The 14,959-nt window shown below is 40.5% G+C and overlaps 2 protein-coding genes across 8 annotated transcripts in view; one reads left to right on the top strand and one right to left on the bottom strand.

The window, feature by feature from the left end:
• CLVS1 (clavesin 1) overlaps positions 1–1,383 on the top strand; it is an 89,534-nt gene extending 88,151 nt beyond the window's left edge. The window contains exon 5 of the mRNA XM_063393462.1: positions 310–1,383. Within this exon, the coding sequence (XP_063249532.1) occupies positions 310–397 (88 nt within the window). The 3' untranslated portion in view covers positions 398–1,383. The remainder of the gene's footprint in view (positions 1–309) is intronic.
• A 189-nt stretch (positions 1,384–1,572) lies between these two features.
• ASPH (aspartate beta-hydroxylase) overlaps positions 1,573–14,959 on the bottom strand; it is a 114,811-nt gene continuing 101,424 nt past the window's right edge. For 3 of the 7 annotated variants that reach the window (XM_063393429.1, XM_063393433.1, XM_063393449.1), the window contains exons 26-27: positions 11,222–11,355; positions 1,580–5,782 (exon numbers count right to left, since the gene is read on the bottom strand). In XM_063393429.1, the coding sequence (XP_063249499.1) occupies positions 5,632–5,782; positions 11,222–11,355 (285 nt within the window). In that variant the 3' untranslated portion in view covers positions 1,580–5,631. Of the gene's footprint in view, positions 5,783–11,221; positions 11,356–14,959 lie in introns of all 7 variants that reach the window. The other 4 variants (XM_063393424.1, XM_063393443.1, XM_063393438.1 and 1 more) reach the window with 3 other exon arrangements.

Genomic DNA, 14,959 nt, shown 5'->3' with positions numbered 1-14,959 from the left:
CAATGAGCACCAACAGAACTTATGGTATTGCAGGCCCTGGTCTGCAATGTTGCTGAGCACATTTAGCACTCGGGATAGGAGGTAGGCACTACATATTTTGAAAGTATTTGAGATGTTCAACGACTCCCTTCCATGCTTGTATTTAAAGGAGTGTTTCCCAAATTCCTTATGCTTTCCACAGAAAAGAATTAAAAAGCCATAAAGATGAAAGTGGACTAAAGCAAAGGTGATAAAAGGAAGCACGGGGACCCCAGGGACGTGAGTGTTTCTGCAGCAGTCATGGCTAGCATGTGTGTTTTTTGCATTCAGGTCCCAGTCCGTGGTGGAAGCCGGCACGCTGAAACACGAAGACCAGGGCGAAAGTGAGAACACCCAGCCGCTGCTGGCTCTGGACTGAGCTCTCACGAGCCCCATGCAGATCCACGAACAGAGCTCCACCCCACCAGAACCCCTCAGAGCACACCACACACCGACACACGCACGCACACACGCGTCTCGCTTGATAACCAGCCCCTCGCGTTTCCCGACCGAGCAACAACTGCCACCAGCCATCTGTCCCTGCGGCCGGCACTGAGGAACGGAGAAACTGCTACTGACACCGCAGTCTGGCCAGATACAAAGAACTGGATTGTCTTTTTTTTTTTTTCCTCTTTGATTTGTGACATTAAAATATTGGAAATGGTGGGACTGCATTCTCTGTTTAAAGAAACCAGGGTGTTGTAATAGTGTTCCTGAAGACTCCATCAGAGGTGTTTATTTTATAGAAGTGAAGGTTGTAAGAGTTTTAAAGAAAAGCATCTCAAATTTAAACTTTACACTGTAATCAGCAAATGTAATCTGGGTTAAAAGGCAGAATCATCAGCATCTATAGAATATTTGGTTTCACAGAAGATTTTGCATTTAAAACAAGAATCCCAGTGCCAGCATAATGCCATTCAACATGACACTTTGTGACTGCCTCATCCATGCAACTTGCACGGGGGTCACATTTCAGTATCTAGCAAAAATTGTTCTTAACTTTGGAAGCCCCTCTAAAACTGTCAGCTAAGTGGAATGAGCTATGTGACCAGCAGACACACACAATTTGAAATGCAATTATTTGACTTTAATAATTATTAAAATTTCCACAAGCAACACAGGAGCCTGTAAGACATGTGCGTGTGCATGTGTGTGCACGTGTGAAGAAGGTGGTTCCAGAGAGACACACTGGACAAATTCAACAGTGATTAATGGTTCAATCCAGATTGTTCCATTTAGGTCACAACAACAAATGAAAGCTCTGTAGAGCCATTTACCCCCTTCCCTCCTGCAGTCAGGGAAAAGTATAGCCAGTAAAGGTATGCTGATTGAAGATGCAGGCCATGGTTAAAATGAAAAAAGAAAACTTAGAATTATTCAGTACAAGATCCTGCTAGAAGGAAATGTTGAAGAATAGAACTGAAATGCCAAAGATCAGTTTGTTCTATCTCCGTTTGCTCTAGCTGCAAAGAGAGTACCATCCCTTCATTGAAATGGAAACCAGATTCAAGAAATAAAAGAACAATCGTTATCAAATTGCATGTGCAGTGACTTTATTTCCTAGAGCAGTTACAATCACTGTACACACTTTAAATCTTCAATTAAACTGCCATACATTGACAATTTACTAGAACAAGCAGTTGGCAACAATATATCAAAGGTAGCAGTGTAAACCATACATACAAAATGAGATGACAATGGGCACAAGGGTTTTTAATGTGCACTGGAACCCACTGAATTCTCAAGTTAGGCTGAAGTGATGATAGAGTTCAAGTGGACATGGCCAGCCCTAACAGATGAACTCACAAAATACTGCCTTTGTCTACAATGACATTTTACACCTGCACAGGGCAGAAAGGACATCCTGCCAGATCTTATCAACATACCTAGATTTACCCACTAGCTTTTGTACAGAATAACCTCACTCAGACTAACCTCTTGCTTCAGCAACATGTCATTGATACAAAGCCTGGCCTCCATGATAGAGAGCCAGTGTTTAAGGCAGTGGATGGTCCCAGCAAGGCAACACAGGAGTCAGAAAAAGAGGCAGAAGCTTGCAGACATAAAAAAAATAAGATGACTGAGCCCATTTATCTTTGGGATTTCTCCCATTCCCCCCCACCTGACATCATCATCACCTGTTACAGGAAACAAGGATGTCAAGTCCTGGTAGCAGCTACTTTCTCCTCCCTGGGCTCACAGAGACTAAAAGGCATTTGGATTTGTCAAAGAGAATGTGCTTAAAGCAGAAAGTAAAAACCCAAAGAGACAAAAAAAGACAGACATTTGCTGTTATACTGCAGCACTGAGGAAGAAATACTTTGGTTTGTGATTTTTCTCTGTTAATACACTTACCCCCACTGCTAGTGAATCTTTGTGATGATCTGTTACAATCACTGTTCATTAAAGTGGGTCTTATCCTGCCCAAGAAGTGCAAATACCACTGAAATCTTAAGGATCAAACCTTGCAAAGGATAAATTATTTACTTTCTTTAACTGTGATATGAATAAATACATATGATGCCTTGTATATAACTGTATGAAGCCTGTATTTAACCAGGCTCTTACACAGATCCTGTGCAAGCAAGGTAACAACAGGCAGGATGGAACTCACCTCCTAACATCGTGATGAGTACATACACATTTAGTTGTGTTACAAACTATATTGCCCTTGTCTGCCATTTCCTTCTGTAAATAAATCTAACAACAACAAAAAAAACCCCAAATTGCAATGGATTTCCATTGAAAAAAACATTTCCATTCACTTCTTCCCTTGGCATTTCCAGTGTTGAAAAGCTTTTTCAAAACACAATACCACTTGGCAAACAGGAACACCTAAAACAATATGCCAGTAATTCATTGCATAATTTCTGCAGTCTGCTCTATGTATCCTCGCCACGAACAGAGCCAATCCAGTAACTGTACCTAAAGAAATTATCCACCCTCTGATCCCTGACAGGTGGGCATAGAATGGATTCACTTCAGTGTTGCAGGAACACCTTGTCTTATTTGAGGCACTTAAGATTTTTAAATGGCCAATGTATCACTACACAATCTAATAAACAGTGCTACTCTGGCACACACACATCTTGGGGAGATTGCTTTTATCTATTTGCCAATTTTATCTATTTGTCAATAGCAATTGGACAAAATAAAGTATGAGCCTTCAAAGGAACAATGAAATAATCTGAAGGACGGTATGGGTTTTCATAAATAAAGCTCCAAAGCTTTTACCACTCCTTTAGCATTTACTCTGAGCTATAGAAACCAAAATGCAACATTAATAAAAATATTCCTAAACATCAATTTTTGTTTAAAAAGTTCTTGATTTTTTTTCTTTACACACATTGTCTTTATTTTAGAGAATTACCTTATAATTTGTATTGCTTGATCACTTCAAAAAGCTATAAAATATAGGCTCTGATTTGACAGTTAATAGGATATTTTAAAAACATTTTTATTCTTTTAACCCCTCACAATAAGAAGTACCTTATTTCCAGTTTTGCATGATTCTCCAAATGATCTCCAAAAGTATTTTTTATATTTTCCAAAGTGTGAAACCTATAAATCTTTACAGTTTTTCATTATTATTAACTGAGAACTGTTACTTTCTTGTACATTGTGTATAGTTTCATGATTATTTTTGATATGGACAACATGTTAAAACCTAATTATCTTAGCTGTCTAAAAGTGACTCTTGATAAGACAGGGTTTATCAGTTTAATATTCAAAAAAGGAAATTAAAGTGCACACTTCCAGAAACTGGTTACTCTAATTTATGGTGCAGTCACCATGTGTTATATGGCATTACAAAATTTAATTACCTAGTAAAATACAAAAATCTGAAAAGCATTCAGTTTATGGGAATGCAAAGCTCTTATCTGCAGTTTGCTTCGGCAAATGTGACATTCAGGTCACGATACTCCAATGCTGTGATGTTTGACTCTGCAGCAATAAACCACTGAGTACTGCACAAATAAAAACTGTTCTGTGTCTTTTGGACAGCAAAGTCAAAGCTGCAGAGACTAAGTAACCTCAGTGTCTCCTTGCTTAGTGTTTGTCACTCACAATCCTCAGGAATGACACCCAGAGCCCTGTCCACACCCAGCTGGTGCTGTGGGTGAGGAGATAACAGCCAGCCATAAACATCAGCAGTGTAATCTCTGCTCTCTCTCTCCTGTTAGTGTTCTTATGAGTTAGAAGTGGAGGGTCCTGCACACTCCATCTCCCATTAAACAGTACAGACCTGAAAGATCTGCCAACTGCTTAAACACCTAACTAGTTTTCTTTCTTGAATATAGGCCTTTTTTACCATATAGTACATTCTGTATGGCAAATAGAGAGCATACTGTAAACAGTACTGGTATCAGACTACTTCAGCATTATGTCACACATTTCAAGACAAGGAAAACACCGTTAGGTCAATTAGAGGATCATTTGAGCACTCTGTATAATGCTGGCAGGGAAGTTACTATGAGTTAATAACCTGAAGCTCTTTATCTGCTCTGCATTCTGGCAGGACCTTGTGCTTCTGCCCAAAGCACAAGAAATTCTTCTTTTTTTTTTTTTTCTGCTGAATGACCACACAAGGGCAGCCAAGGAGGAGCCTCTGGAAGGAGGGGCCCCAGAATCTCGCTGGGTAGAAATAGGATATTACACCAGAAGCTTTTGTAATGATAGGAAAAACAGCAGCTCACCATATAATCCCAAGAACTGTCAAGTACTTTAAGATCTGAGCCTAAAAATGTCAGATTTGCGCAACATTTTCCAAACACACATTATCAAACTGAAGGACACCTGCTAACTAAGAGAACTACTCTGTTTTAGAAGAACAGAAGCTTCACTAGGCAGCTATTATGCAAGTTTCTGTTTACAGTTCCAGGAAGGCAAAAGAAGGCCACACTTGGCAAAAATGAAATTTGTTCATATACAGTGTTTCCCTTCTGCTGATGGCTAGAGACGCACTTGTATATATATCACCTTTTTTAAAAAATAGTGGTTAATTAAAGAAGATTTGTTCATAATTAAGCTAGAAAAATACAGTTGCTCAGGTAGAAAAAGTACAAAAACACACATAAATCATTCACATTACTTACAGTGATAACATAGGGACATGTTCTATGTCTAAAGCAGCTAACATTACACCTGCATACTGATTTTCAAAGTCGATTGTGTGCACGTTTGCAAATATCTTACATGTGGCTTCCCAGACAGAAGGTCAGGAAGTATTCCCTAGATGTAAAATTATAAATCTTGTGCCTGAACATAGTTGAGCAGGTGACTGACCGACTGGTTTTGTAAAGAAAATACAGGCATGGCAAAAACATCTGCACATTCCTCAGTTTGAAAATCCAGATCTATTGCTTTTTGGCTGACAAGACTTGTGTTTTCAGACTTGCAGCCAGAAAAACAATACACATCAGTGCTGTATCAGTATGAAACAAAACATGGCTTCTTTTTTTTTTAAACAAGTCCACTCTGACTGTAGAACGTTATCCTTATCTTTTCTTACCATTAAAATGCTTGTATACTTTGTATGCTGGATGAATTAATCCTATTTTCATATTCCAAAGGAGTTAATACTCCTCTGCTCCACACACGAGAAGAAACCCCCTAAATGGCAGGAAGGGTACGTCTCTGTTGAGCTGTTAACTCAGGGTGCCACACATCCACAATGAATATCAGGCGATAACTTTCAGCATCCTGCCACACTTCATGCTCAAAAGAGTCATCAAAAATAAGAACCTTCCCTTCTTCCCAGTCTCTGTAAAACAAAAAAGAACACAGTTTAGTCTAGTATTTGAAGTGCCATGGAGCAGGTAAGCTATAGATCAGCTTTGAAGATGCTCTTCATACAAGAAAGATTTAAACAGTACAGATTGCATAGTCAAGATTTCACTGCCTAATCCAGAGAGACTGGAGTGTGGGAACTTTAAATAAACTACAGAAAGGTCAGCCTAATGGACCTTCATATTACTGAGGGAGCCTTCCCCCTCATTCTGCACAGTTATGCTCACAGAATTATTCAGACATTTATGATATATGCTATTTATTATACTTTTAATGACTTGAGTCCATTAAGGAGGCAGTGGGTATAATACTGGTGTGATAATCCACTTTTCTTCATTCATAATCAGATACATTAGTGATGTACATAGGTGGGGTAATGATTAGTAACATGGTCATACAGTTCAAAAAGAAATTACTTTTAATCAATCTGCTTTTTCTAAAAATCAGAACAATGCCTTTGGAAGGTCATGTGGTCCAAGCTTCTGTTCACAGAAGGACTACCTGCAAAGTTGGATCCATCTTCGAGGTTAGATGAAATATTAAAAAATCCACTACTGAAGAACCTGAGATATCTGCAACTACAGGCACTCTACCATCTTACTGTGAAAACTCCCTTCCACCTAGATGAATGTTCCTTTACTGTCACTTGTGTTCATGACCTCTCATTCTAAAACTGCACCTCTCTGGAAAGAGTCTGGCTCTGTCTTCCTCACAGTCACCCCTTAGCAGCTAGGACTGTAACGAGGCTACTCTTTAGCCTTCTGGTTTCCAGACTCCAAACCAGTTTGTTAAGTTTCTCCTCCTAATCATCTTCTTCACCCTCCACTGGAGTCCCTCTAGTTTATCAATTTTTTTTTTTTTAGTAAAGTGTCCCAAACCGTACCCAGTACTTCAGGGGCAGTGTCTTGAATGCAGAAGAAAGAGGAAAAATTTGTACTGCTCAAACAATTCCTACAAATCTACTAACACAGTCCAGTACACAGCTAGACTTCATCAATACAAAAGAAGATTATAAGTCATGTTCAGCTTGGCCCCTAGGGTCCTTAAAGCCCTTTTCTGCAAAGCTGTTTCCTAGGCAGTCATCACCCAGCCACTACAGCTGCAAGGTGTTTATCTGTTATCAGCTGCAGGGTTTGCATTTGCCTTTGTTGAACTTCATCGCGTCTCAGCCGGCAGCTTCTCCAGCCTGCTGAGACCTGGATTCATAATTTTGAAAAGAAGTTTAACACCTAATTATACACATCCAGGTGAGACTGGATGAACAACAGTCAAGGTAACAATGGTCACAGAAACATTCCTTCCTAAAGCCACTCTACCATGAACACACACTCAATTTTTCTAACAGTATCCCTCAGGAGCTGAAGCAATCCAAGAGGAGGGATGCCTTCAGAGAAGCACTATGAGAAGTAACAATGGTAAAGAAATAAAGGCCTTTTCCAGCCAAAGATGGAAATGCATTGCTTAAGCTCATTCAGCTGTATTCATTTACAGAGAAAACAATTTTCCTTTTTCAAAAACAGGGTGAAAACTAGATTCATACTTCCAATTCATGTCTGTATTTTTAATTCAACGAAAGGAAAAACTAACCATCAAAATTTATGGGGTTGTGCTGTAATGTTCTGAAGAGAAACTGAAATAGGATCAATTGAAATAATCAGCTAAACATATTTTAAACAAGAGTAGACAAACCAGAAAGCATAACATAGTAAAAAAAAATTCACACTGAGTTGCACTTGCCTTAAAGGCCCAGATAAACAGCCTTTTGCAGGTTTCAGATGTGATCATGTGGGGGTTTTTGCTACCACATCAGTTATCCGGTAACAAAAGTGTTGTATGTCACACAGATCCTGAGTTACTGGTACCGCACTAAAGTTACATTGCTTTTATTGAAGTCCATGGAAGTAAGCCACTTGCAATGCTATAATGTGGGAAAAAAATTCAAGCAGACTTTGGGTTGTATCATTAGTTTGTTGGGGGGGGGGGTTGGTTTATTTTTGGTTATTTTTTCTGGGCCTTTTGGAGATTTTGGGGGGGCATTACTTTGGGTGGGTTTGGGTAGGGGTTTTTTTGGGAGGCGGTGCCTGGGGTGTTTGGTGGGGGTGCTTGGGGAGGGTCGGGGTATTTGGTGTTGCTTTGTCTCGAGCAATTGTGATCTAGCGTTGTTTTTCTTGTTGGGGGGAATAGCTGGATTTTTGGTTGGTTTAGGGTTTTTTTGAGATTTTTTTTTTTTTAATTAAATCAAGCCTGAAAAGAACTGCTCTAAATAGCCTGAAAGTGCAACTCAGTTAAAGACAATAAAAATCCAGGCACCCAGATGAAGTAGCTTCAGAGGTTAAACCCAGGATCTATCATTTGCATCATAATAGGATCGGCTGTTTTGCACAACAAAGAAAAAGTCATAAAGCTGACAGGACTATTAGCCCCTTTTGAAAAGGCTACAAACCCATCTATTAGCATGCAAATAAATATTTTCTAGGAGCTTGATGGTGTGAGAAACACTTCTCAGTGGTAACACAGGGACCATATTGTTCTGGTCTGGTGCTGAGCCACTTTGGGGTAGTTTCCAGATAATTTTCCATATCAGCTCTGGTGTCACCTGCTAAAGGTGATATTTCAGACTGGCTTATGCATAATGGCTGTACTTTCACCTTCATTCAACATAAGGTTACCTTCCTTGACAGCGATGTTTGATTATGATAACTAGATATTATTAACCTCCCACTCTTGTGCATTATACCCTGCACTTCACAGAGCTGGGACTTCAAAATGGCCAAGTGACCTAAAATGGCCAATGCTATACAGAACAAGAAACTTAGAATCATAACAGTTTGGGTTGAAAGAACCTTTAAAGGCAAAACCTGCAGTGAGCAGGGACATCTTCAATTCAATCAGGTTGCTCAAAGCCCTGTCCAGCCTGATCTTGAATGTTCCCAGGGATGGAACATCTATAATCCCTGTGGGTGACCTGTTCCAGTGTCTCACCACGACATCTATAAAACGCTTCTTCCTTATATATAATCTAAACTGACCCTCTTTTAGTTTAAAAGCATTACCCCTTGTCCTGTTGCAACTTATCTGATACAAACTATCCCAATCTTTCCTAGAAGCTCCCTTCAAGTACTTAAAGGCCATCATGAGGTCTCTCTGGAGCCTTCTCAAAGCCAAACAACCCCAGCTATCTCAGCCTTTCCTTATAGCAGGTGTTTCAGCCCTCTGATCATCTTTGTGGCCCTCAGCCGCAATGTACACAGACTCCAAACAGATGCAAAAAACCTTTCTGCAAGTGAAAGAGTAAAAACCAGCACTACACAGCGCTGATTTGCCTGTCCATCAAATGATGAGTTGCATTGTAACCCTTCAAACAATCGTTGTGGGTGGCACAGAGGTAACCAAGCATGAAATTCTCATTGTTTTGTTCACTCTCGCACACGCAGAAGTGGCACAGGAAGCCAGAAAAGGCGTGATGCTAACCTTCCTCTTCCAGCCAGCCCTCCTGTTGGAAACCACCAGTTTACCACTGCTCTGAACCACCAGGAGGAAAGGAACAGAAATCGCTCAAGGTAAGTCTTCCTCCTGGCATGACTCCCTTTGACAGTAGTTCACACACCTCCTCTGCCACAGAGGAGGGATACGTAAAAGCCCTTTCACTGGCAGCAGCAGACACACTTTGAGAGCTTCCAGTGGAAATCTCACCCTTGTTTCCGAATGTAGAGCTCTTGCTGTAAGCAACTGATCTTAACACATTTCAGCAGAAGCTGTAGTCAGCTCTTGAGTGTTTTACATGCGAAATGAATATGTCTGATGCATAACACTGGCTCAGGTTCTGGAACGTGGACACTGACGTACTCTATGTTCTGTCTGCAGCAACGGGCATTTTTCTGCTCCTGACTTTGAGGGAGTGTTGCTACCAAGCAGGTAGTTAAGTTCATTCTCCACAGGAGTATCCCTTGTCCAGGTTAAGACAAAGAAGGGTGCCAGTCTTGTAACAGGTGGTGAGCTGTGGACACCTGCTCTCTTGGCAGCAGAGCAAAACCACTATTTTGTTCACATCAGCTACTAAACAGCGACCTAATGGTGACGCCATGCAGTCACCACCAATCCAAACTCACATTAGTGTCCTAAAGTGAAAAGACTCCACATCGATCCTCTAAGGCAATTAGCTACCTCTCACTCCACACAACTTGTTCTGGGCATTGGATTGGAACCATAGGAAAAAATATCCATCATTTCCTAGATGTAGGTAGTGTAGGTTGTAACAAGGACTATAACCTACATGTTGGCAGGAGAGTATAGCAACAACACTTTTTGTTATAAACAGCTGGATACTTCTATCCTCAAAAATTCCAAAGATTTCTGGTTGTGATTGTCTACAAATGTTATCAAAAAAACCTCCTTTGCTATGTATTGCAGTCATGCAGACAAGAATAGCATTTAATTTCTCAATATCAAATTAATTTGTTTAATTAATTATTTTCTACCATTAATTACAGTATTACATTGAAAATATTTCAAAATTAACACTTGTTGCCATCAGAAGCTGCAGACAATATAAGAATCTTATATATAGATATTAAGCACCATGAGAATTTCATTAAAGTCTCAGCAAATTAAGCCTGTAAGCAATAAGCAGTATAGTTAACACTATATTTTTCTTTCTGTGTTTAATAATATAATACAAAAAACTTTGCACATTTTCCTATATTTCTAAGGGGAGTATATGCCCTGATTGTAAATGCATAAGCTATTGCATTTCATTTCCTTTTGGAGATAAAACTGACTTGAAATTCAGTACAATTTTTCCCTAATGGGTAAGAAATTTTATTTAAAGCACACTTTAAAAAAAAGCCACCTGTGTGATGCACTGGGTCTAAAACTTCATAGATGTCTTCATCCTGAGATCAACTTCAACTGGAATATTTTAATTGAATTGTAACAAATAATACAAGGTGAAAAGGAGGCTTCTGCCAGAAGTACCACAGTGTTCTGTCACAGCAGTGAAAATATATCTTAGTCTTAGCTTCTGCCAAAAAAGCAACAAATTCTAAGTCTCTCCAAAATCAAAATAAATACAGGAACTCTGCTGGCAGCAATATTAGGCTGGCAAAAGTAAAGAGACCTCATTGATTAAACCCACTGTTATTTCTATGCCATGGCAGAGAAGAGCAGATTTGTCTCGAAAGGTTCTCCTGGCAGTAAGTTTGTACCATGAGTCAGAGTGGAAACTGCCTCTTTAATGAAAGATATTACACATCTTGATTATCACTCTTTTTTTCTTTTTTTTTTTTTTTTTAAGCTACAGGCAGTCTCATCCCTTCTTCAGTCTTGAGGAAAGTGGAAAAAAATTACAACCAAACAAGCAAGCAACCCCCCTTCCCCCAAAACAATCAAAAAAACCCCAACATTGCCACCATACCTGTTCTCTTGGGCACACCGTATTCTGCAGCCCTCCTTAGGGATCACCAAGCCCAGATGCATCCTCAGCCGACAATTGGTGGGCCCTGTGTGGGGCCAGACGTGAGTCCCTGGGTGCATGATAGAATATTTGATCTGCAAGAAGAGAAGGGCATGTTTTTCACAGGCACATTCCACTTCACAGCTGTGCTGCTGGGAGTTCAGGGCTTCATTAAGTCTCATCCCTGGTGATGGGTGAAAAGTGTAATGCCATCTTTTGTTTGAGTTTCAGCAGCAATTCTCTGTCATATCCTAAAGGCATCTAATACTACAAAACATATGTCTTGTGGTGTGTGTGTATGAAACCAGGGGTGTGTTTGTGTGTGAAAGTACATAGTTTTAATTTTACTGAAAATATCCCAAATTCACATTTCAAGCTGAAAATAATTATTTTCTGTCTACAGTCAGAAAAAATACCTTCTTTCCTATGGAAGGACTTAAGAGGATGGATAATAGGAGACACAAGGCTTGTGTTCACCAGACTGGGCAGCCTCTCTCAGATGACATGCCTGTGGAGCTCACTGTCAGCCTTGGCTGTAACAACCGCAAGAAGCTGGAGTTCAAGATCATAAGAGGATGGAGAAAGTAAAAAAGCAGAATTACTACTCACAGCTTCAGGAGAGCAAATCTGGTCTTACTCAGGGATCAGCTGGGAAAAATTCCATGAGAGAAGAAGGGTCTAGGACAGCTGGTTGATTTTTAAGTAGCACCTTGTGCAAACTCAATAATTCTTATGTGCAGGAAGGAAGGCAACCCATAAAAAATTGAAACATAAAAAGAAGTATATAGGAAGTGGGAGCAGGGTCAGGTCACCCAGGAAGACTGTAGGGACACTCTCTGCATGGGCAGGGATGAGGTTAGGAAAATCAAAGCTTTCCTGGTGCTGAATTTGGAGATGGAATAACAGGAGATGGGTAACAGGAGATGGGTAACAGGAGATGGGTAACAGGAGAGATTCCTACATATATCTCAGCAATAAAAGGAAGTCTAGGGTAAGTATACTAAATATTAATACTACATACTAAAGTACTAAATGTGACAGAATATCTGATGACTAAGGACATGGAAAAGGCTGAGGCACTACATGTCTTCTTTACCTCAGTCTTTACTGGTATGACTGACCTTCAGGAGTGCCAGGCACCTGAGACCAGTGAAATAGACTGGAGCACAGATGATTTATCCTCTGTGGAGAAGGATCGGGTTTGGAACATAAACTCAACCACCTGGTTCATGGGTCCTGATGGGATCCACCCATGAGGCCTGAGGGAAATGGATGATGTGAATCCACACACAATCCACGCAGTCTCTGAAAGGTCACTGCTACCAGCAGAGGTCCCTGGGAACTGGCAGAAAGGAAACATTGTTCCTGTCTCCAGGAAGGGTAAATAGGATAGTCTGAGAAACTACTGTCTCTCACCTCAACCCTTGGAAAGGTGATGGAGCAAGGAATCTGGAAACAATTTTCAAACACATGAAGGAAAAGAGTACCTGGGTATAGTCATCAGGGGTTTATGAAGGGGATTCTGTGCTTTAGCAGCTTTCTGTGGTGAGGTTTCTAGCCTGATGGATATTGTTTACCTCAACGTTAAGTCTTTGAACAGTCTGCCATAGACATTCTAATCAACAAAGTGAGGAAATAGACTCTAGACAAGTTCCCAGTGAGGAGGATTGAAACCTGGCATTTAAGCCAGGCTTAACAAGTTATGATCAGAGGCACAAAGTCCAGCTGAAGGCCACTCATCAGAGGTGCATCCCAGGGCTCAGTACTGGGTCCAGCACTGTTTAACAGCTTCACAGTGACTCAGAAAATGGGACAGAGTGCATCCTCCTCAGCAGGTTTGCAGATGATAGAAAATTGAATAGGAATGTAGAAATGGCCAATACACTAACTTTTTTTTTTTTTTTTCCCTTTCAAAAAGATCTTGGCATGACGGAGAAAGGAGGAAACACAAATCCTAAAATACTTGACAAAAAGGAGCGTAAAATTCTGCACTAGGGAGGCATGCACCAATACAGGCTGATGGACAACTGTCTGGAAAGCAACTTTCTAGAAAGCGACAGTGGGGTCTTCACAGTCTGGGCTCTCAAAGGGTCCTCACAGTGCCCAAATTAAACAGGAGCCAGCATTGCAGCAAAGCCACCAGCAGCTTCCAAGGCTGCATTATGGGGAGCTCGGCAGCCCATTGAGGGTGGTCATCCTTCCCCTCAGAGCTGGTGAGACATCATAAATGCTGCACCCATTTCTGTGCTACCTACTGTGAGAGAGACATGGACACACTGGAGCAGGTAAAGGAGGATAAAGGGATTAAGGGATGGGAGAATCTAACATACACGGGGAAGCTGAGGTAGCTGGGACTGTTCAGCCTGGAGAACATAAGGTTCAAGGAAGGATCTTATCAATGCATATAAATACCTGATGAAAAGAGTGAAGAAGGCAGAGGCAGGCTCTTCTCAATGGCATCCAGTGAAAGGCAAAGAAGCAATGGGCACAGATTGAAACACAGGGAATGCCATTTAAGCATAAGGAAATACATTTTTTTACTGCTCATAGGAACAGGTTGTCCAGAAAGGCTGCAGAGTCTCTATCCTTAGAGGCATTAAAAACCTGGCTGGACACAGCAACCTGCCCTAATTCATTATATTTTGATGAAGTATGAGCAAGGGGTTGGGCTAAGTAATCTTCAGATGTCCCTTCTTACCTCAACCTTTTTGATCCATTCTACAACAACTCAGAGAAGAGGAAGTGTGAATAACGTATGACAGTGGTGAGCAGCACCTTTTCAACTAAGAAATCTGCACATTTGGCTGGGACAGAGTAGTTTTGATGAATTTTACAGATTAAGGTGTTGCATGCTCTTCAACTGCTAACAAAACCAGCAGAAGACAGAATGTGCCTCTTGCCCCAGCCATTTTTGCTGTCTGAGGTTTCAGTTTCTGGCAGTTTCTTATGACAGCAAGTGATGAGCTCCAGTGGCTGTGGTGAATACAGATCCTCCCACCCAACTCTGCTACACTGTGATGTGTTAGACCCTAATGCACTGCAGACAACTGGCAATGCAGGATACTTACTCATATCTGAGATAAACAGTTTCTGAAATGCTAATATGCCAGTCCTGAAGATTGATCACTGTCATGTACATTATCTGCCCATGCAGATCAGCCTGGATATGTCTGTGAGTTATGTCTGCGTGCTGTGCTCAAGTGCTATAGATAAATTGTTCTAAACTACCAAGGAGTTGTACTATGGCTGCAATGGAAGAAATGTCCAGAATTAAAATTAGCTGTGATACTTTTAGTTAACTCCTAATTTTAAGAAAAATGTTATAATTTTGATCACTTCCTATTATTCTATACAGTGTCTCAGCAGCACTGAGCAGGTAGTTGATTATTTTACATTTCTTTTATCTTTGTCACTACAGGAGGTGACCAAAGCATCCAGATAGTCTATCCACCACAGAATTCCTTATTTCCTGATTGTGTTTGTTCCCACTGCTTACCAGTGCTTCTGTATGTGAATAGGGATCAGCTGATATTTTAAGTTTATTTTAGCAGTAACATCCGAGTCATGGCTAGCATAAAACCAAAATTGCCCTAGGCATCTCATAACACTGGATGTAAAACTTTAGACTCCTAGAGCATGATTTTTCAGATTATTTTACATTTATATGTTCAAAACATGTGACAACAGCTACAGCTGTAA

This window comes from Prinia subflava, chromosome 1, assembly GCF_021018805.1.
Source record: "Prinia subflava isolate CZ2003 ecotype Zambia chromosome 1, Cam_Psub_1.2, whole genome shotgun sequence".
NCBI classification, from domain to species: Eukaryota; Metazoa; Chordata; class Aves; order Passeriformes; family Cisticolidae; genus Prinia; species Prinia subflava.
This window is presented reverse-complemented; position numbering and strand designations above follow the sequence as displayed.